At 46.9% G+C, this 20,399-nt stretch overlaps 3 protein-coding genes across 3 annotated transcripts; 1 reads left to right on the top strand and 2 right to left on the bottom strand.

Moving 5' to 3' along the window:
* Positions 1 to 1,051: 1,051 nt before the first annotated feature.
* Positions 1,052 to 1,699, bottom strand: LOC125553340 (putative germin-like protein 9-2). The gene has a single exon (XM_048717141.1). It carries the CDS (start codon positions 1,697 to 1,699, stop codon positions 1,052 to 1,054), a length of 648 nt encoding a protein of 215 aa, XP_048573098.1.
* Positions 1,700 to 2,300: 601 nt separating this feature from the next.
* On the top strand, positions 2,301 to 3,026 carry LOC125554472 (germin-like protein 9-1). Its single transcript, XM_048718022.1, has one exon. The coding sequence runs from the start codon at positions 2,301 to 2,303 to the stop codon at positions 3,024 to 3,026; it is 726 nt and encodes a 241-aa protein (XP_048573979.1).
* Positions 3,027 to 8,975: 5,949 nt separating this feature from the next.
* On the bottom strand, positions 8,976 to 15,153 carry LOC125553339. Its single transcript, XM_048717140.1, has 10 exons — positions 14,974 to 15,153; positions 14,789 to 14,872; positions 14,350 to 14,416; positions 13,710 to 13,789; positions 13,143 to 13,206; positions 12,873 to 12,931; positions 12,182 to 12,283; positions 9,790 to 9,894; positions 9,301 to 9,393; positions 8,976 to 9,120 (listed from the first exon to the last, which is right to left on the bottom strand). Exons 4-10 carry the CDS (start codon positions 13,761 to 13,763, stop codon positions 9,052 to 9,054), a joined length of 546 nt encoding a protein of 181 aa, XP_048573097.1. The 5' UTR covers positions 13,764 to 13,789; positions 14,350 to 14,416; positions 14,789 to 14,872; positions 14,974 to 15,153; the 3' UTR covers positions 8,976 to 9,051.
* Positions 15,154 to 20,399: the final 5,246 nt, after the last annotated feature.

Genomic DNA, 20,399 nt, shown 5'->3' with positions numbered 1-20,399 from the left:
ATTTAGGCTACCTACTATTGACAATGAGATGCATTCGATCTATTGTACGGACTCGTGCATAATTTATTTTTATTTTTATTTTGTGGGGAACATTATTTTAGTTATTTTGTTGGTGCTCATTTTTGCAAGTGGGATTTTCTTTGGTTGCATGCGTAATTATTTATATGTTGTCTAACAAACAAAAAGACTTTTCTGTCATATACCCTAAACTAGGAAGCTGTTGGTCAACTCAAAAAAGAAAACGAAAACGGTTGGCATTGGCCACCTGGAATTGTTAATATTAAGATAGTGAGTGTGGTTCAGTAGACTTGGAAAAGTATATTCTCGGTCTATTACTCATAAATGTGAGATCATAATTTTTGCATCACTTTTTGTTTGCGTGAATCCTAAAATCTGATCCCGAAAAATTGCAAAACACTATATGAAGAGCCTTGAAATAATTTACCGCAGAAAAATATATTCTACACCCTTTTCTCTCTCTCTCTCTCTCTCTCTCTCTCTCTCTCTCTCACACACACACACACACACACACACACACACACACACACCGCCGCAAACTCCAAAAGCACCTCGTGGAGATTTTTTAGTTTAGTGAGCAGCAAAAACTCCAAAACACGAGATGCTGAAGCGTCAAAAGCAGCACCAGCTTCTCACACGGTGGAGTTAGGCCATCTTTGGGGCTGAAACAATAACGAAACGGAACCACAACACTACTCAAATGTATAATTGCTATAATACGTCACACACTCACACTGAAAGTAAAATGGCAGAGTTTACATGTAACAATGCAAGGAAAAAGAACAGAGTTGCATAACATACACAAGTGTATTTGATGGCACATTCTTCAAACGATGATTAAATAAATTTGACACGATCACAATATCAACTCACAAACCACAAGAAGCATATTATTACAAGTCACAACAATCACAACTCAAACTAACAATACAACCGGGATTATGCCACTGTCATTCGCTAGCATGGTGCCTTATTAGTTCGCGGCAGGGGCGATACAGTGACGAAGAACAAGAGCGACAAAAGCACCAATGAATCACTTCTTGGGTGGTGGAGTGAGCGCTGCCTTGAGCTTCTGCACCGTCCAAAAGTCAGTCTTGAATGACTTGGCAAGCACGGCGTCGTCAATGCCGGTGCCGAACACGGAGGCAGGCACATTCACGGTGCCCGGGGCGGCACTGCCAAAGGCCGAGAACGCGGTGGCAGGGTTGGGGCCCTGGTTGTACTGGTAGTGCACGAGGCCCTTGGGGAACACAAATATGTCACCTGCCACGAGGACCTGTGTGTAGAGCTTACCGGCAGTGTCAACAAATCCGACGGAGAGCGCACCGCTTTGGACAAACAGCAACTCAGCGGCGCGCTGATGGGTGTGTGGTGGGTTGACGTATCTGGAGGGAAACACAAGCATGGCATAGGACACGCTCTGCCCGTTGAGCGCAGGGAACACCTCCATATTGGCCTTGATCACAATGAAATACTGTGGAGGCCACGGCATGTACTCCTTTGCGGCAAGGAAGTCGGTGTAGGTGAAGAAGTCACTGGTGATGTTCGTCGGCGGCATGCCAACCATCGGCGCCGGCACGATGAAGTCACCAAGGATGTCTGGGTCGCCGGCCACGGCAGCCAGTGCCCAGACCAATGCAACTACCACCAACACCAAGGAGTAGTAGTTCATGGATACCATTGAAGTTGAATGTGTAGCTACAACGTTGCTAAGAGAGTGATGGTTGGAGGGTGTGGTTGTGAGATGCGGTGAAGATCTTGCAGATCTGCTTGTGTTACTTCTACAGAAAATCGATCGATAGACATGATGAACACCAAGCTGCAACACGCATGCACCCACGCACGCTAGGGCTAATTGGCACACATCTGAGGAAGAATTAACTGGCCAATGTCATGCAACTCTTTGGTGTCTCCTACAATGCATATGGACATACCTGCATGCAAATTAGGGAAATTATTAGCATTCTGATCAAAACTTCGGTACTACTTTGTGTCTCACTCTCGACTTGCTAAATTACAGCTGTATGACTTGTCCACCAAAACCCTGCAAATATGTAATGTAGCACTGGATTTAGTATTATCAACTGTCACAAGAGCTTCATCGATGCTTACAAATTTGCTAGTTACCTGTCAAACATTGGAAACAACAATTGTGATGGCGAGCTAAATTTGCTCCAGCTGGCAGTGTCATCTTGACGGCTCTTCCAATGCCCCGGCGACTCCTACAAATAGCCTCCAGCCGGCGGCCTCCACCGATCACAGAACCTTACAACTCGGCGAAAATGGCGCCATCATCTCGTATTACTCTGCTCGTCCTCCTCGGTGTGGCCTTCGTCGCCCACGCCAGCGACCCAGACATCCTCACGGACTTCGTCGTGCCCTCGGGCACCAACGCGTCCGTGCTCGACGGTGCCTTCTTCACCTACACCGGCCTCATCGCCGACAACTCCGCCAACCCGGCCAAGTTCACCGTGTCGAAGGCCACCGCGGCCGAGTTCCCCGCGCTGCTGGGCCAGTCCGTCTCCTACGCCGCGCTCGTCTTCGGCCCCGGCACCGTCAACCCGCCGCACGTCCATCCCAGGGCGTCGGAGCTGCTCTACGTGGTGCAGGGCCCGCTGATGGTGGGCCTCGTCGACGAGACCAAAAACGAGCTGTACGCGCAGACGCTGCAGACGGGCGACATGTTTGTGTTCCCCAAGGGCATGGTGCACTTCCAGTTCAACGGCGGCGACCACATGGCGCGCGCCTTCTCGGCCTTCGGCAGCGCCAGCCCCGGCACCGTCTCCCTGCCCGTGACGCTCTTCGAGTCCGGCATCCCGGACGCCGTCCTCGAGAAGTCGCTCCACGTCGACGAGGCCACCGTGCATGCGCTCGAGCACGACCTCGCGCCGCCCGCTCCCGCCCCCGCTCCCGATTCCCCTCCGGCGCCCAAGAACGGTGCCGCCTCGCTGGTGCCGGCATGCTTCTCGCTCCTGGTTGGCTTCGCAGCCGCATTATTGTTGCTTTGATTTGGGATGTTGTGAGAGCTGTATTGTTGTCCGTTGTCACGACCTTATTTCAAAAGTACTTACGGTCGTGACTCGTGAATAAGCTATTTAATGTATCCGATGGATATAAATATTGTGATGATTTCTAGATAATTGTGCATCCGAGTAGTTTTTTAGATGAATTTTGAAGTTGACATGTCGATGCATAATTTTTGGTCGGTTGGGTCTATAATTTGGGTTAACTGATGTTTGGATTTACTAAGATGATTCTTCAACATTTCGATAATTCTCTAGTGAATGAATCATATAAATGTCGGAATATAAGTGCATTGTCCACCTTATTGTATCATTTCTTGTGTTGTACACAGATGGTTGATGCCGATGGTTGTTGTATTTCATCATCTGTTGTTTTGAATGATTCATTTTTTTTCTTTTTTCCTCTGCCTAGGTATAGTTTCAGTCTTGTATGACTGGTTTTGGCAAATGTAATATTTCTTGTGTATGTGTTGATGTTGGTTATTTGCATTCTAATCATGTAGAGACTGGTTGTGTGATCACTGTGTTTGTATCCCTTGATGCTAAATTATACTTCAATTAAAAGCACCATTTGTATATAAAAAGTTCATCATAAACACATATATGTAAATCTTTGACAATATAAACCTTATATCTAGTCGTACAACATAAACCTTTGAGAAGATATTCGTTTAGTGATGCACTTTAGAGCTCTGCACCAAATAAAGAAATTGGCACAAATATATAAACTTCATAATTTTGTTATGAGAAACACAATACATACACATATGCTCACAAACACACACACACTCACCCTGTCCTATGAGCACCTTCGAGAGACTAAGCCAGCGGATCTTGAGATAAAGAAAGTCGTCATAGACACCTCCTAGTTGACAGCCATGCTATACCATTGAAAGAATAGTGTGGGGAAAGCTAGAATAAATCCGGGGGGAAATGTGATCACCCGTGCCAAGTCTAGGAACTGAATCCTGATGGGCAGATTATGCTGGGTCATAATTTCATAAAAGGGTGTGACTAGATTTCAGTCGACTGAGACTTAACGAAGTCTCGGTCAAATGAAAGAACATAATTTTTTTTTCTCCAGGGCCGGGGTCATTCCCCTTTTCAAATAAGGAAAAAAAAGAAAAAAAAGAACATATAAAATATGGAAGAAAAAATTAAAAGAAAATTTTACACGGATCTACAAGTCAGATCGCATGAATGTAGTTTCGACAATAAACCGCTATTTATCCGCCCTAATATAAATGCTGCTTTACGTGTGCTTCCATGTCATGCATGTTAATTTCGTACGTTGTTCATGATCTATGACTATCTCCACGGTGTGTTCAATTAACACATGGAGCAACTCTAAGATATTTGGAGATCCTACTAGCATCGTAGTCGAAGGAGAAACCGACACTCCTGGTCGGGCTAAACTCGGCGACTTTCCGGACGGTCTTGTTCCTCATGTCAACAGCGAGCACCCATGCCGGGAGACCTGTGTGGCGGTAGTCAACCTTGGTGAGGAAGTACACAATGCCGTCATCTTGCAGGCTCAGTTTGGGCAGGCCAATGTGAGGAGCTACGGTACCATCAATGTCTGGTCGCAACTCAGAGGAGTCGAGCTCGTAATCGATGCGCCAGTCCTCCGGAGACAAGATAGTACTAGTACCAATGCCGATGCTCCACACCGCGGCCTTCCAGCCATGCGTGTAGTTGTCGGGGAGTGGCTCCTCGACTGCCACCGGCTGCTTGATCCAAGCGCCGGTGTCGGAGTGGTAGAGCCAGAGATGGGAAGGGTTGTCGAACCCGAACCAACGAGACTGCGCGGCAATGATGTAGGCGTAGTCGTGGCCACCGGCTCCATCATGGCGGCCGCGGCACTGGCGTACGATGGCGGCTGTGCCGTCGACAAAGCACTGGTGGTGGCCGGGGTGCGGGAGGTGCACGAGCGAGGGGCTGTGTTTTGATTTTCGGCCGAAAAAAACGAATTTCGGCCATCTCAACCTGGGGCGGAAAGTATCTTAAGCGGAAATCGATCAAATTTGGCAAATATTGGTCAAATTTGAATCAAATTGTAGTCAAATTTCAACCGAAATTTTTGAAAATGGCCGAAATTCGGCCATCTCGGCCTAGGGCGAAAAAAAAATCTCAAACCGAAATTCAAAACACAGGCAAGAGGACGGGCGTCATACACAAAGAACTCCTCTCGCTTGCTGTTGTCAAGCACGGCGTCGAGCGGAGTATCACCGATGAGGACGCGTATGAAGGCGAGGCTCCCCTCTGCCTCCGCGGCGACGATTTCAGGCGGGTCGGCGAACATGGGGTTACCCAGGCCGACGGCATGGACGCACAGGTAGGAGACCTGTGGCGGGCGGACGACGCAGAAGGTGAGCTTGATGCTGCTGCCCTTGAGCTCGGGGTCCGTGATCTCGCAGCTGGCCGTGGTGGCGTTGTCGCGGTCGGCGAAGTAGGCGTACAGCTCGAGAAGGACGAAGGGTGGCCGCTCGCCGCCGTTGTCCTCGTCGGGGTAGCCGTGAGTAGGCGGGGTCAGGGACGGGCAGTTCTCAAGGCTTATGTGTCTGCGGATGATCGGCCGTTCGTCTACTCCTGCATGGTGGCCATAAGCAGCAGCAGCGAGATCCATAGTCGCCAGATCCAGGTGTTGGTCCTGGGTGTGCGTGGATCAATCCCACATCGCGTGGCTCTTGTTGGGTGTGTGGACGGATTTAAGTGTGTGTGTTGGCGATAGAGTCGGAGGTGGAGACCGATTCGAGATGAGATTGGAATCAGATTCGGAGTCGGAGTGAGACTGGTGGGCAGCAAACCAAGGTGCCAGTCGCCTCTTCCTCCTCTTTCTATCATTATTACAAGACTGACACAACATCTTCAAAAACATGGACAGAGCTCGATCATCAAGCAAGCATCACACAAGACCGCACTGTCAAAAAAAGCACATAATCTAAGACTTGTCTATCAAAAGTTCAAAACTATTACATATATATTAATTGCGTAGTTCGGCGAACATGACAAAATTATCCAAAATACCATTAATCAGTATAATAATACAACGAGATATAAAGATATTATAACTTTTACAGTAGTTGGCATTTTTTGGAGCCGTTCGTTCGTCTCGATCTAACGGCGCATACATACGTAGTACTCGAAAGTACGCGGATGAAAGTACTCGAAAGTACTAATGACAAGGTGGGGACACCTTTTAATCTAGGGGCATTTTAGTCCTAGGAAAAATATGACAAGGTGGGGGCACCTTTTAATCAAGGGGCATTTCAGTCCTAGGAAAAATGTGCACGCCCCTCTCGTCCAATGCAAAGCCACCGCCGTGGTCCTTCCCCTCTTCCATCACCATTACAACCGCGGCCATCTGCTAGCCTTCTCCTCCTTCTCGCGGCCGCAACTTTGCTCTTCTCATCTTCCACATCCACCCCCTCTTCCATCCACGCAAGAACCTCGATGGAGCATCAGATCAAGCAGATCGGCGGCGGCGAGAACGCCGACTTCGTGGAGATCGCCGGCGGCGACAATGCCGAGTTCGTGGAGATCGCCAGCGGCGACCAGGTCAAGATGGCTAGGTTGACAGAGATCCGTTCTTGGTTTGACAATATAAGGCAGCTGAACTGGACGGCAATGTCCACTCTCAGAGAAATGACGAAGAGGGAGAAAGCAAATCTTTTCCCCCCGCCCACACAACCGAAGAAGAAGATCGAAATCCTCCTCTGGGCGATGGAGCAGGCCGAGATTCCTCCAGCCCGTGGACTAGGAGGAGGTGGTGGGCGTTCAGATCCAGGATAGAGCATCCACTAGATCAGGAACCCACGGTGCACGAGGTGCCGTTGCAGATTGTGGAGCCTCCAACCGAGTCGGAGACTCCGAAGCGCAAGAGGAGGAGGACAGTGGTCGCGACCTCGCTTCCCCGCCGTTCTGCATGCTTCCCTCTTCATACTAACAAAGATAGCTAGTTCCCTGATATCATCTAGTTGCTCAGTGCTTGCCTAAAAAAAATCTAGTTTGAATACAATAGTTCTTTTTTCCTTGTTTGTGAGGAGTGAATGCACAAAAGTTGGCGTTCACTTACAAGTAACAATTAAAGAGTTGGCACTCAATTTTTTCTCTATCTCGACCAAGACAACATTGGAATTGGACTACTCAGATTACACAAAAGAAAAATGACTGACCAACTCTTCAGGCCTAGGGCATGTCCAACGCAGGCGCTAATGCAGGGGCGCCAGGATTTATTCCTTGGTCGATGGACGGTTCGAACGTTTATTCCTGACATCATACGAGGCATCGGCGCAAAAAGTAGAAGCGAGCGCTTGTGCTTTCCTTGCCGTGCAGGGTATGCTCTTGTGCGGCAGCTGGTTTTCCTAAGCGCCTGGCACTTAGGGCATCTCCAATGGGAGCCGCTTGTATAGACGCTAATGAAGGAAAAATTAAAGATTAAAAATTAAAAAGTCATCTAAGCGCCTGGACTTACAACGGCAGATGCTAACGACATGGGCTAATCAAACAGCCTGGGCGCTTACAGCAGGAAGGAAAAGTGTCTGGCACTGGATGCACACTTTTGCGTCGACGCTTCACCTGACACCAGGATTAAAGAAAGCAACCGCTAATTGGCCGGGATTTAGACCCTGGCACCTGTGTTTAAGCGCCGCGTTGGACATGCCCTTAGGGTGCGTTTGGGAGTGATGTATTTTTAAAGTTTTTTTGGGAATATTGTGGTTTCTAAAAAAACTTCAGTATTAAATACTTTGAGGTGTTTGGCTTAAAAAATTACAGTGGTCTAAGATACTGTGGTATCTCTAATACTGTAGTTTTTCTACAGTATTTTAAAAAGAGGTCATGATCACTTTTTTTAAAACCAAGCCAAGAGAAGTCGTTGGGGAGAGCACTTCGCCCATTGATGTCCAGATTAGAAAATCTGATGGATGCCCCCGACTCCTCTATCTGTTGCGTATATTTTAAACAATTCGCTGGTTGCTGGTTACTTTCTGGATTCTGGGCTTCTGGTAGTGCTGCACGTCTCGAACCAAGCTAGCATGTGGAGTAAATTGTTGGTCATTGAAGCACACACTCATACATGATACATAGGAGGCTGACATCGTGCATGGCAGGGCTGCATGCAGCCAGCATCCGTTAGCACACGCTGATTAATCCGGTCGTGTTGCTATGTGTAGCTGAGTTAGCACTGCTGATTGATTTGGCCATGTAGTAAAGTTATCAGTTAAAAAGCTGCAGCAAAACAACAGCAGCCAAACACTGCCGTGGACTTGTCAAAAACTGAGAAAAACTATGTTTTTTAGAAACCAGAGTATTTGTTGCCCACCCATCAGAATACTGTGGTTTTAGAATACTTTGGTTTTTCCAAAACTATACTGCCAAACTAAGCCTTAGTGTTGAAACAAACAGCGCCTTGATTTTTTTATTTCTCTAAGCGTGTATATAAGCGTTCTGCATTGGAGATGCCCTAATAAGGCCTTGCATTTCTACATTATATATCATCACTCAAATAACACAACGAAACAGGACCGGCAATCGTACAAAGGTTTATATTGTTCATCCACATGTGTTTTGTAATTGCTTGCTCGCACATATGTCTATCTACGAGCAACCATGTAGAATAACATCATTGTGTAGTCCCTCCATTGCACAATGTAGTGCATATTAAGTTTTTCAAAAGTCAAAGATATCTATGTTTGACCAAGTTTATAGGATAAAATATGAACATCTAAAATACTAAATAAATAAAATATAGAAGTACATTTCCTGATGAATCTGATGATACTAATTTTATACTATGGATGTTGGTATATTTTCCATTAAATTTGGTCAAACATAGAAATGTTTGACTTTTTAGGAAACAAAATATACACTACATTTTGGAATGAATGGAGGGAGTACATGAATTTAGAGGTTGTTCCACAAGCAAGCAGCACGTGTTCCTAGGACACGATTATTCAAGAAAAACATGATAATCCACATACTCATATAGCACATCACAATCTCGAAACTCTCAATAAGGATTGTAGTAGTGGTAGTTCTGGGTTGACATCCCATCAGCATGAGAATTTTGTCCACCAGGCTGCAAACAAGAGGAAATGCATACTCAGTTCAATTCCAATATATGTGGCAATTAAAACAGTCCTACAAACTTTCGTTCTTGTTTCGCAAGACTGTATACTTGAATGTTGTCTATGTTGCTGACAGAGAAACAAATATGCGGTGATGCAGCAAGACTGAGAATGCATATTGATTGTAGTACCTCGGGCATTGAGTTGTATTCTGATAATAGGAGCTGATGAAAAGGTTCTTCCAGAGATGCAGCGGAATGAATGGATGGCTGACTGTAACTAGTCTGTTCAAATTCAAGTTGTTATGTTGCGAAATGTAGCTGTAAGCAGATTATCAACAAGCAAAAAAAATAACTTGCCAGATAATGTACGCTAACTAACTACTAACTGTTCTGCTTAACAAAAATAACATGTGAGAAGTCACACTATATCGGCTGCCAGATCCAATTTTGTAGTATTGCAATTAATTACGAATGGAGTCGAGATGTATCCCTTATCAGTACTTATAGTAATCTTATAATGGTACCACGACTTATCAATACTTACTGTAATCTTATAATGGTATAGACACGATACCCAATGAGATCAGAACACGGAAGGATCATCTATGTCTTATTTGAACCCGGTCTAACTTACATGTCGGTCTAAAAAGCGATGTTCACAGCAGTAAGGGAGTGTACCATGGCATCCTGGATTGGAGCATGCATGTTACTATTCCAAAACGAAGTATCGCAGTAGTCTCTCTGGATTGGCATGGCATTTGCATGAGAATATTGTCCACCAAACTGCAACAAAAGGTCAGTTCAATTCAGTATACATGGCAACTGAAACACGGTAATCATCGGACAATTTTGGCCATGATCCTACAAAAAAAATCTTATTTTGCTAGGATAGTAACAATATCAAGATACTAGAAATGGTCCACATAATTTAATTAATTCATACAGATATCTAACAGTGTTCGTAATGGGCCTAATGGCATGGGCTGGCGGTATAGCCTGTTAGTCTTAGGGTTAATTAGAGATAAGGATCGCTTGCTTAAGGTCAAGTAAGCCTAACTTGAGAGTCAAGTAAATCTCTCTATATAAAAAGAGGAGATCTATCAACCTCATCAAGCAAGAATTAAGAAGGAAATCCCTTTCATCTTGCCCGGCCGTGGGCAAAAGGCCCCCAGACGGCCCTCTCGCGCCCTCCTTCTAGCAGCGCCATAACAATTTGGTATCAGCTAGCTTTGGTTTGATCATGTCTTCACCACCGCCCAACCCGTCTCTTCCGCTGCCGGTCACCTCGTCGCCTTCGGCGACCACCACGACTGTCGCCCCGCTCCTGCCCGCGCTGGGATCCTCCGTCGCGCCCACCCCCGCCGTCCTCACCCCGGAGGTGTCCGGGACGCTGCGGGACCTAACCCAGGCGGTCCAGGAGATCCCCCTGTTCTTGGCCGGGTCCTACGGGCCGCACCCGGCTGCGCCGCCCGTCGCCGCCACCGCACCGATGTGGCTGCCGTGGCTGCAGCCGCTGCAGCTGCCATCCACTGCCACCACCGCCCCGCCCTGACTGCAGTGGCCGCCCCCGCTCCTGGCGGCCTCTGTCGTGCCCTGCGCTCCCCCGCAGAAGCCGCTGCCCGGCGCGGCGCAGCAGCCACCGCCGGTCAGCTCCGGCCCTACATCGACCGCGCCGGCGGGAGTCCCGATCCACCAGATCAAGTTCCCGCCATCGCCATCACCGCTTCCCCAGGGCGTCCCCATCCAGTAGATCAAGTTCCTGCCGTCGCCGTCACCGCTTCCGGCTAGGATCACTAACAGCCACATGCCGGCGGCGGTGAGGCTGCAAGCTGCTGCGCGCGGCCTCCTAGCGCGTCGGCGTGTGCGGGAGATGTGTGGTCTGCAGCTGCCGCTCCTCCCAGTTGCGCTTCGCTGCACAAAGGACCTCGATCTCGTCCGCTGCGTCGGGGATCTTGGGCATATTATTTTCACCCCTCCTCGTCATTCTCCATCGCATGCCCTCCACTCTTCTCTGTGCGGTGCAGACCAACAGTCGTCCGGCGGGGAGAAGGCAGGGTGTCACTGACAGGAGCGCACCACGTAGCACCACTGTATTCCGCCTGCCGCCGCGAGGGCGCCTCTGCTGGTCGCTTTTGCGACCACTTCCAGGTGGCCATACAAATGCACTCCTTTTGTCCAAATGGTGTCCATGGAATCCAGGTGGATGTACATGTGCACGTCCGACGTGCGGATGGTGTCCACTTTTTGTTAAGGGGTCCAAAATAAATCGTCCCAGTCCATTTCAGGTTGAGAGTAATAAAACAAGCCGAGATGTAAAAGGCTTGTTTTTAGGTGTTAGGTTTGTGTTGCGTCGAGTCGTGCTTATAAGTTGGTTAGGCTGCAGCCCAAGGACAAGCTGCATGTCCAGGTGGGGTTTAGTGTTAGAGTATGTAATGGGCCTAATGGCCTGGGCTGGTGGTATAGCCCGTTAGTCTTAGGGTTAATTAGAGATAAGAGTCGCTTGCTTAGGGGTCAAGTAAGCCTTGCTTGGGAGTCAAGTAAACCTCTCTATATAAAGAGAGGAGATGTATCAATCTAATCAAGCAAGAATTAAGGAAGAAATCCCTTCCATCTTGCCCGGCCGTGGGCAAAAGGCCCCCGGCCGGCCCTCTCACGCCCTCCTTCTAGCAGCGCCATAACAAACACTTTAAGACTCTATCAGTGAATTAAGATCGGGCAATTATGTCTAGCAAGTTAACTATATATAGTTAGGACTTAAGACTGAAGAAATAATAGGTCTGAAACCGCTTGTATGTAAATTGAATTATTGATGCTTAGCTAGATAGTGAAGGACTGCACCAAGTTGAGAATTGATATTACAAACTAGTAGTAGCACTTTCAGCCTCGATCAATGAATCAAGTTTGGAACATTATGTCTAGCAAGTTAATGATAGTTAAGAGTGGAGTAAGCTTATATGTATATTGATGTCTAGCTATGTATTGAAGGACAGCACCAAGTTGAGAATTATTTAAAAAGCAGATATCACCTCCACTATGATTGCAAGGGAAATTACAGATGAAGTGTGCATACCATGTTAATTTCCGATGGCATATAAGACATGTCGTCACTCATAGGATACGTGTTGGACGGTATATCCATCTGTATTCCGGCAGGAGGATTGTATCCAGAACTCTGCGAATAAATGACAATGGCCACGATTACTCCATAATTTTTTAATACATATGGTCACTATCATACAGTAAAAACATTGATGGGTCAAACATGGTATACAATTACATACTACACAGTATCAGTCGCCTCTACAGGAAAATGGCATGTATTGCTGGTTTTGTCATCAAGTAAGACTTGTGAAGGAGTATTGATTGTGCATGGCGTTGAGATATATCACCTCACAATATTTTCAGTAATCTTATAACATGGTATAAACAGAATGCATGATATCTCATAATGCGTAGGCTAGTCCTGCGTGTTAATAACCTAATACTCCATTCTCGTTTGAATTGCATATTCTTTACCAAAGTACACCCAGAACATCGAAGGACTTCATGCCTTACTTCTGAACATGATTTCCCAATTAAGCATTTGCAGAGCCCTTGATACCACCCTCTTGCCAGACAAGGTAATAAAGTAAGGCATGAAGCTGAACTATGTTACTTAGAGGTGTACATAGGTACATACGTATCTAGGCAAACAAACATGTTACACATGAAACTGAACTATAGGCAGGAGTAACTTGTATTGGTATGAATGGACCAGTTACCTCAGTGTTATTAATGGTGTAATCAACATGTAGACCATTCATAAATCCAGCATGGCTGTCTGCAAACAAGGTAAGCATGTAAACTTTTTGCCAGTATAAGAAAGACCATGCAATTGAATATGCCACATCGCAGAGAACTGGAGCTATTACATATAGCCCAGATTAAATTCCACAATATATATAGGAGGCAGAGATAAACAATATAGCTATCTTATGACTGGTCAAAAAGGGCATTCAGAGAAAAAATAACACCCTCTTATGGATACCCACCTAAATATTGTCCCTCATGGTGCACTGCCATCTGGTCCACTTGATTTGCTCCCAGAATGTCTCTCTGAATCGAAAAGGGTGAGCTCAACATTGAGTAAGCAATCTAGTTCAGTGTTGTTTCAAAATAAATTAAAATCATAGTACTATCTAAGATGGCATGTACTAATGCTACTGCTGCTAATACTCTCTTCCCGTCCTAATTACCATTTCTGGACCCATGTACACATGACTAGTAAAGAGTAAAAGCCTTGGTTCTTAGCATGATTGGTAAGTGCATTCCGACCTCTCTTACCCCCCATTACCATTAAGAAAATTCATGACAAATATGTGTCACCAAAATTTACTTACTAAAACTGCTTCTACCTTTACAAGAGATAATATGTACTCCCTCTTCGTAGAAATATAAGAGCACTTAGATCACTACTTTAGTGATCCTTATATTTCTCTACGGAGGGAGTACAGTTTAGAGGTGTGTGTAGTTACATATATATGTAGCAAACATGCAGGTTACACATGAAATTGAACCCCAGGCAGGAATAACTAGTAATGGTCAGAAAGTACAGTTACCCCACTGTTAGAAGCTAGTAGATTACTGGTGTAATCAACCTGTGGACTATTCATGAATCCGGTACCAGCAACACAGGGGCCTGCAAGAAAGGTAGTAAAGCATGTAATTTTTTGCCATTGTAAGACCATATGACTTAATAGGCCACCGCACAGAGAATTGGAGCTATTTTACATAGCCCAGATTAAATTCCACAATATAGGTGGCTATCTTTATCACTGATAAACCCCTTAGTTCATCATTCTGCAGTGATCGATTTATGTTCAACCATGTATTCAGATAGTAGATGTCTGTACTACACATCTAGAGCTCAAGGCGTATGCTTTTTACGTTATTAACTTTATCAAATATTACATACAATGTGGCTAAAATCAACCCCTGGGGTTTTAAATTTGTCTGCAGAAATTAAATGTACCAGCACACGAAATTCCAAGTAAAAAAAATCAAAGAACAGATCGATGTACATATTTTTCATACTTTGCAAGAATTAGGCATGGACGTATATAAAATGAGGGCTTTCTATATATGTACCTAGATCAAAGATCATTATTATTCCAATAACATACAGTTGGCGCCTATTGCCTATTTGAGTTAAATTGTTGAAGGATGACCATCAAGTATGATACTATGCTATATAAATACCTTGATTGATTGGTCGCACATGTTGCACCACCTGCAGGTTTGCCTGATATCTCCCTGGAAAGCATCCCTGAAAGAAGAGAGTAGATTCAGCACTGAGTATGCAAGAAATCTAGTTCAACAGTGTTTAAAAATAAATTAAGATCATACTGATGCTGTTGATATCATTTCTAGCAATACTGTGGAATCAATCGATCTCACTTTTTTTTCTACTATGTGGTAGCGGAATAGATTTGGTTAATTGGCTCGCACAATGAATATAGAAGGTAGCACGTACAGGTGAACACCACTTACAGATTTGGCAAAAAAATAAATGGGATTTTCATTGGAATGCATCAATGCAGTTTGGTTTAGGTTCAATTAAATCAGCCGACAGAAAATGGATGGTGAGGTAAATTCCTTGAGGTCTACAATCCATATGAATGAACAGAGAATGCTTTACCTTGTGAGTATAATCCTTCAAATCCCGAACAGTATGGTGATAGTCCGTAGGATGCAGCACGCAGATAGCGACTCGGGGGCGGGGCTAGAAATTAAAAATCAAACATGAAACATCAGCACATATGTACTTTCATAAGTAGATGGCTGAATCGCCGATTTACTGCACACAAAATGCATCGCCCCCACCGGATCCTCGGCGCCTCCAAGCCTGCCGTTTGCTCCCTTGCTACGCAACTAAGAGTTCGGGGTGGGCGATGCGGGCGGAGCTATCTCTGGGTTGGGTTGGGTTGGGTGGCCTGGCCGCCGCCGCCGGTGGCCCTAGGGGTCGACGAGCTAGGAGGGAGGGAGGGCTCGTGAGGAAGGGAGTTTGTTTACTGGCTGGGCATGATTGGTGTCTCTAAAGGCTGGGCTGGGGCTGGGCTGGGCTCGTTAGGAAACAGCCCATGAGGGAGGTTCGAGAGCACCACCGACATTCAAATGTGTCTATCCCTAAAAAATGTCTAAAATGTGTCTAAAAACACCGACATTCAAATTTTGTCACTTTCCTCAAGAGAAAATCACTCTCTGGGAAAAAAATCAAATTAGGCTAAACTTTGTCCAATGTCAGTCTTTGTTTCGAAGATCGCATCACGGAAAGTAGGAAGGTTCAAATCGTTGGTTTGGTTATATGTTTATGCGGATCCTAATATGGAGACCAAAAATGTTCTTTTGAGGGCATATGGAGACCAAAGTTAATGAGCAGGTGCTACCGCTGGTGTTGGGAAATGAGTCAAGGAAGTGCACTGTTGAGCATGCGATACTATAGCAAAAAGGGAAGGCATGTACAGCAAGTCAGGCAGTACATGTGTATGCATGCACTCGTTGTGGCCGGGCAAGCCAAGCTGATCAGTCAACAAAAAAAGCTAAGGTAGCACTAGCTACCTTGATACCTTGATTGCAAGATCTATCAACAAAAAAAGCTAGCTAGCTAGTTTGCATGCAATATTCTACACCAACGAAAAAGCTAGCTAGCAACCAGGATGAGGGTGTACGTCCATGATGATATGCATGCATGCAGTTCGAAGCAGTTAAGTGTGGGCAAGCAGTTGCGTGTGTACGTATGTATGTATGTATGTATGTATGTACCGAGTGGTTCATCGGGAGGTGAAACTCGAAAGCAGTGAATCCTTGCTCTCTGGACCCACGCGTTGTTTCGCCATCCCTTTTGAAGTAGAGTTTGTCAAGAACAAATTCGCTCCATATCTTGGATGCCCCCGTGCTCTTCCATTTGGCACCACCTCCCAATGCTTTCCTGCTAATGGCGCCGCCATTGTCACCCTGAACGGTGATTAGCGTGAAGAACACCATGGCTTTCTGCAGCAGAGCAGCTCTGCTCCACTCCCGGTTCAGTAGGCCACCTGTCAAGACATACGTGAGGCGGAAGTGAGAAGGGATAAGTATACTTTTCGTCCTCCAACTCTTCCGAGAGTTTAGAAATCGACCCTCAACTCTAATCTGGATAGTTTTCGTCCCTCAACTATTAAAATCGGATAGTTTTCGTCCCTCGTGCCGATTCAGGCAGTTTTCGTCCGAAGTGAACAATAAATCGATGAACAGTAAATTAAAAAATAGCAAACAAATCAAAAAAAATCTGAAATTTTGTGGGATCAAAGTTCCTCGGGGGCGCAAGGTGCATGCAATTTTTCATACTGTTTGGACATTCCAGGAGCTCATGACAAAGGAAAAACCATAAATATGTACGTTGGTGAATAGTAAAACCAAAAAAATAGAAAAAAAATCAAAAAATATATGAAAATTGTCGACATCTAAGATGCTCGGGGTGCTCAAGGTGCCTAAAAGTTTTCATAGTGTTTGGACATTGTGGAAGCTCGTGGCAAAAAAAAAAGATTTTGGCTCGGAAAGAAACTTGAAAAAGTGCACTATTTTGTTTTTTTGACTAGAGCTCCTCTTATGTCATTTGAGCACAAAAATTTGCACGCACCTTGCACACCTAAGCATCTTTGATGCCAAAAAAATTCATATTTTTTTGATTTTTTTTCTTTTTTTTTCAATTTTACTGTCCACCGACGTACATATTTAAAGTTTTCTTTGTCATGAGCATCTGGAATGTCCAAACAGTATGAAAAATTGCACGCACCTTACGCCTCCGAGGAACTTTGATCCCACAAATTTTCAGATTTTTTGATTTTTTTTGCTATTTTTTCGAATTACTAGTCATCGATCTACTGTTCACATCGGACGAAAACCGCCCGAAGCGGCACGAGGGACGAAAACTATCCGGTTTTGATAGTTGAGGGACGAAAACTATCCGGATTAGAGTCGAGGGATGATTTCTAAACTCTCAGAAGAGTTTGAGGACGAAAAATATACTTATCCCAAGTGAGAATGATGATTAGCCCAAAGTCCAAACCATCCTGTGTGCATGCATTTCAGATCCAAGGGTGAACGTGAAAGTGAAACCATGCATATATATGCGCGCTACGAAGCTCCCATATATATGCCCCGTCCTGCACGTCAGCGATACGGCGATACGCATGATACGGCAGCGATATGCGTATCCCTGGGGTATTGTGAATTTTTTATTTAAAACAAAAGGAAAAAAATGCCCATACGCCGCCGGGACGGCGCCGACACGCCAGAGACATCCCCTCAAAAAAAAAAAAAGACACGCCGGAGACACGAGAAGCCCACTCCACCACTCGCAAAGTCGTAACCCTATTCCCGCAAAAAAAAGGGGCCGTAACCCTAAACAGCCAGCACTCTCTCTCTCTCTCGCAGTTTGTTGTGCAGCAGGTTGGATCGAGGATTTAGGTCTGCCTGCATTCCGTCGCGGGCATCTGGATTCGCCTCGCCGCCGCTTGGAGTGTCCGCGGCCACCGCCTGTTGGCCGTCACCAACAAGGCCGGTATCCCCCGGCCCCTTCCCAATCTCTGCTCTCTTCCGGTGGTGTCTCTGGTCCTCCCGCTCTTGCTGGCTTGCTGCGAGCTGATTCTGGGTGTGCTTGCTGCCGAGTGCGTGTGTGCTGGCTGTTAGTTTGTGCTTACTGCGGCGTACGTGCTTGCTAGTTGCATGCTGCTCACCTGCTGATGTTGCGGTTAGTGCTAGGGAGTGAAATACTGATAATGACATCTGCATCCCAATTTTCAGTTAGGAAGCATCAAGCATGTACTATCATTGAGTAAGCAGGCATTCCCGGGCCTAGATCGCTGTCGATCAAGGTAGCATTAATCGGAGCGGGAAGAGAGCTAGCTAGTAGAGTACTTACTTTGCTGTTGCCAGGCCGGGTAGGAGTCGTAGATGCGGAGCCAAGGGATTTCTCCTTGGCCGCTGAACCTGGTAAGAAACCCTCCCAGAGCTTCGATGGTCGAGGCATGGCCGTCGCGGCTGAGGCTGCGGGGAAACTGTAAGATGCGTCTCTCCAGCCGATTCTTTTCAGCTATCAAGCCCGGCATGGGGTCGACGGAGACGGCGGCGCCATGGTGCTCCGCCATGCATATATATGGCAGGAGCAGGAAACGCCCTCAGCTTGGACCCCCACTCTCTCAGCTCCGATATATATATGGGAGCGGACGACCGACTGAAGTTTGAGTAGAATGTGGATGCCCTCTTTCTGCCATATTTATGCTATAGATATGTGGGAGCCCAAGCAGTAGTTGGGGTGGATCTTCGAACACAAAAGCAGGCAGGCATGCATCCAGGGTCCAACATGCATGGGAGATTGGGAGGTGAACTTTGCATTTCTGCTCTCTTGTCAGGCCACCATCGGAAAAGAGGAAGAAAAGTTCGGGCGGGTTGAGAGCAGCATCGGAATAATCTGTCGGGCTACAGGAAGATCTAAAGTAGAAAGTTTGGGAAAGCATATAATAATCAGAGGCAGTAGAAAGTGCAAGCCCGGATACGTACCGAGGAGAGAGTCTGTTGTAACTTTTTGGACTAATTTGCCTCTGTGGTTGCATGCACAATATGAAGAAAGATGGATTGGCGCATGCAATAGATTACAACGCCCTGGAATACGCAGCCTTAGTTGATGGGTCCTTCCTTCCTTTTCCTTGTTCCCTTACCACATGAGTACAGCGCTTCATCTCTGCATGCAAGGCATGGGCGTCGTGGGACAAGGTGGAGTAGCGCTGGTTGCATGCAAATCAGTATATCGGAGCATCTCCGGCCGTTCAGCCTCCCAGGATGCTGAAAAAGACCGGCCTAAGGGTGAATCGACGCTAGATCGGCCCCTGGGACGACCTAACTCCCAGCCACGCTCAGGCGCCGCCTCCAGGCGCCCCCCAACCTGTGGCAAATTTAAACGTAGTTCATTCCCGCTCATAAAATAGACGTCACAAATCCGGCGATCATACGGCTACAGTTCGGCGATCGAATGAAAAGTCCGGCGTTCAAAAAGAAAGGGCACGCCTGCAGCGCATCAGACGACGAGGTCGGCCTCCGGCGTCGGCGGAGTCGGCGTGCGCGGGCTTGGCGGGGTCGGAGCTTCTTCTGTGCTGGACGGCGTCGGCGTGGCTTCTGTGCTGAGCAGTGTCGGCGTGGCTTATGTACTGCGGGGAGTCGTGGAGGCATCATCGCTCGGGCATGGTGGCGGCGTGGGCGTGGGAGTTGGCGGCGCCGTCGACGGCAGCTGGTTCAGGATTAGACCACGCTCCGCCAAGTACCACGCCTTGATCGCCTCGTCGTTGCTCTGAAGCATATCCGCCCCGTTCAGCAGGAAAGCCAGGTCGGCGTCCCTCTTCTTCACGGCGATGTTGGTCCGGAGTAGGTCGAGCTTGACGGCGCTGCTCGTCATCAACGCCGACCACCGCGCCTCGGTCTTCTCTTCACGTAGAACGGCCCGGACCTGTGCGTCGCCGGGGCAATGCTCGATGGACTCCTGCACCCGCGTGGTAGCCGCGTCGACGTGTTTCGCCTTCTTGGCCCCTTTGTTGCCGTCCGGCCGCCCCTCTGACGCGCCCGGCGTCGGCGCGTCGGGCTTGTAGGTCTCCTTGAACTTTTGATCGTGGTTGCCTAGACGATACAAGGCGAACATGCGCACCAGCTGCGTAGAGAAACAAACAGTTGACGGGCGCGCACGGCGAATAGTCAACGCCACTCTATCCATTTAACCAGCACCAATACGTCACCCGCAAAAAAAAAGTCAGTGAATACGTAGAGCAAACCAAACCGTAGAACAGACAGTGGTGGTTTGGGTATTTTGAACTACAGGGACTAAAGTGATCACCGACACCAAGTTTGATGACCTTTCAAGGACGTACACAGCTGTCAGCGCCACAGGCAGTGTACACAGAACGGTGCTTTCTCTTTGGGGTTCCAAGTCCGGGGCAGCTTTTGGTTTTTCCATCCCATCACCACCCGGCGTAGATGCATCCATATTGCCAAAATGTGCAGTCGTTGCCTTGGGGAGAGGGTCTTTGCTCACTTTAACCTTTTGCATTGCAGACAGGCATCTCTCTCAGTCTCTCTTGCGCTTGCATTGCATGGTGACCTGTGGCCCCACCACTCAGCTTGTCCGGTCTTCCAACGTACCAACGCTGCTTTGCTTTACAAAGGAAGCATCACCTTCCTAGTGCCTCACGTTTCAGGCTCATAGCAATGCACCGGCGTTCTAT

Source organism: Triticum urartu, chromosome 4, assembly GCF_003073215.2.
Source record: "Triticum urartu cultivar G1812 chromosome 4, Tu2.1, whole genome shotgun sequence".
NCBI lineage: Eukaryota > Viridiplantae > Streptophyta > Magnoliopsida > Poales > Poaceae > Triticum > Triticum urartu.
Note: the sequence above shows the minus strand (reverse complement) of the source record. Positions and strands in the feature narration are given on the sequence as shown.

Bases quoted from the DNA above. Each gene is read 5' to 3' on its own strand.
- LOC125553340 (XM_048717141.1), bottom strand. From the start codon at position 1,699: ATGGTATCCATGAACTACTACTCCTTGGTGTTGGTGGTAGTTGCATTG.
- LOC125554472 (XM_048718022.1), top strand. From the start codon at position 2,301: ATGGCGCCATCATCTCGTATTACTCTGCTCGTCCTCCTCGGTGTGGCC.
- LOC125553339 (XM_048717140.1), bottom strand. From the start codon at position 13,763: ATGAATAGTCCACAGGTTGATTACACCAGTAATCTACTAGCTTCTAAC. The intron at 9,895-12,181 runs GTATGCACACTT...CTTTTGTTGCAG, and splicing joins TGCCATCGGAAATTAACATG to TTTGGTGGACAATATTCTCA. The intron at 9,121-9,300 runs GTACTACAATCA...TCTTGTTTGCAG, and splicing joins AATACAACTCAATGCCCGAG to CCTGGTGGACAAAATTCTCA.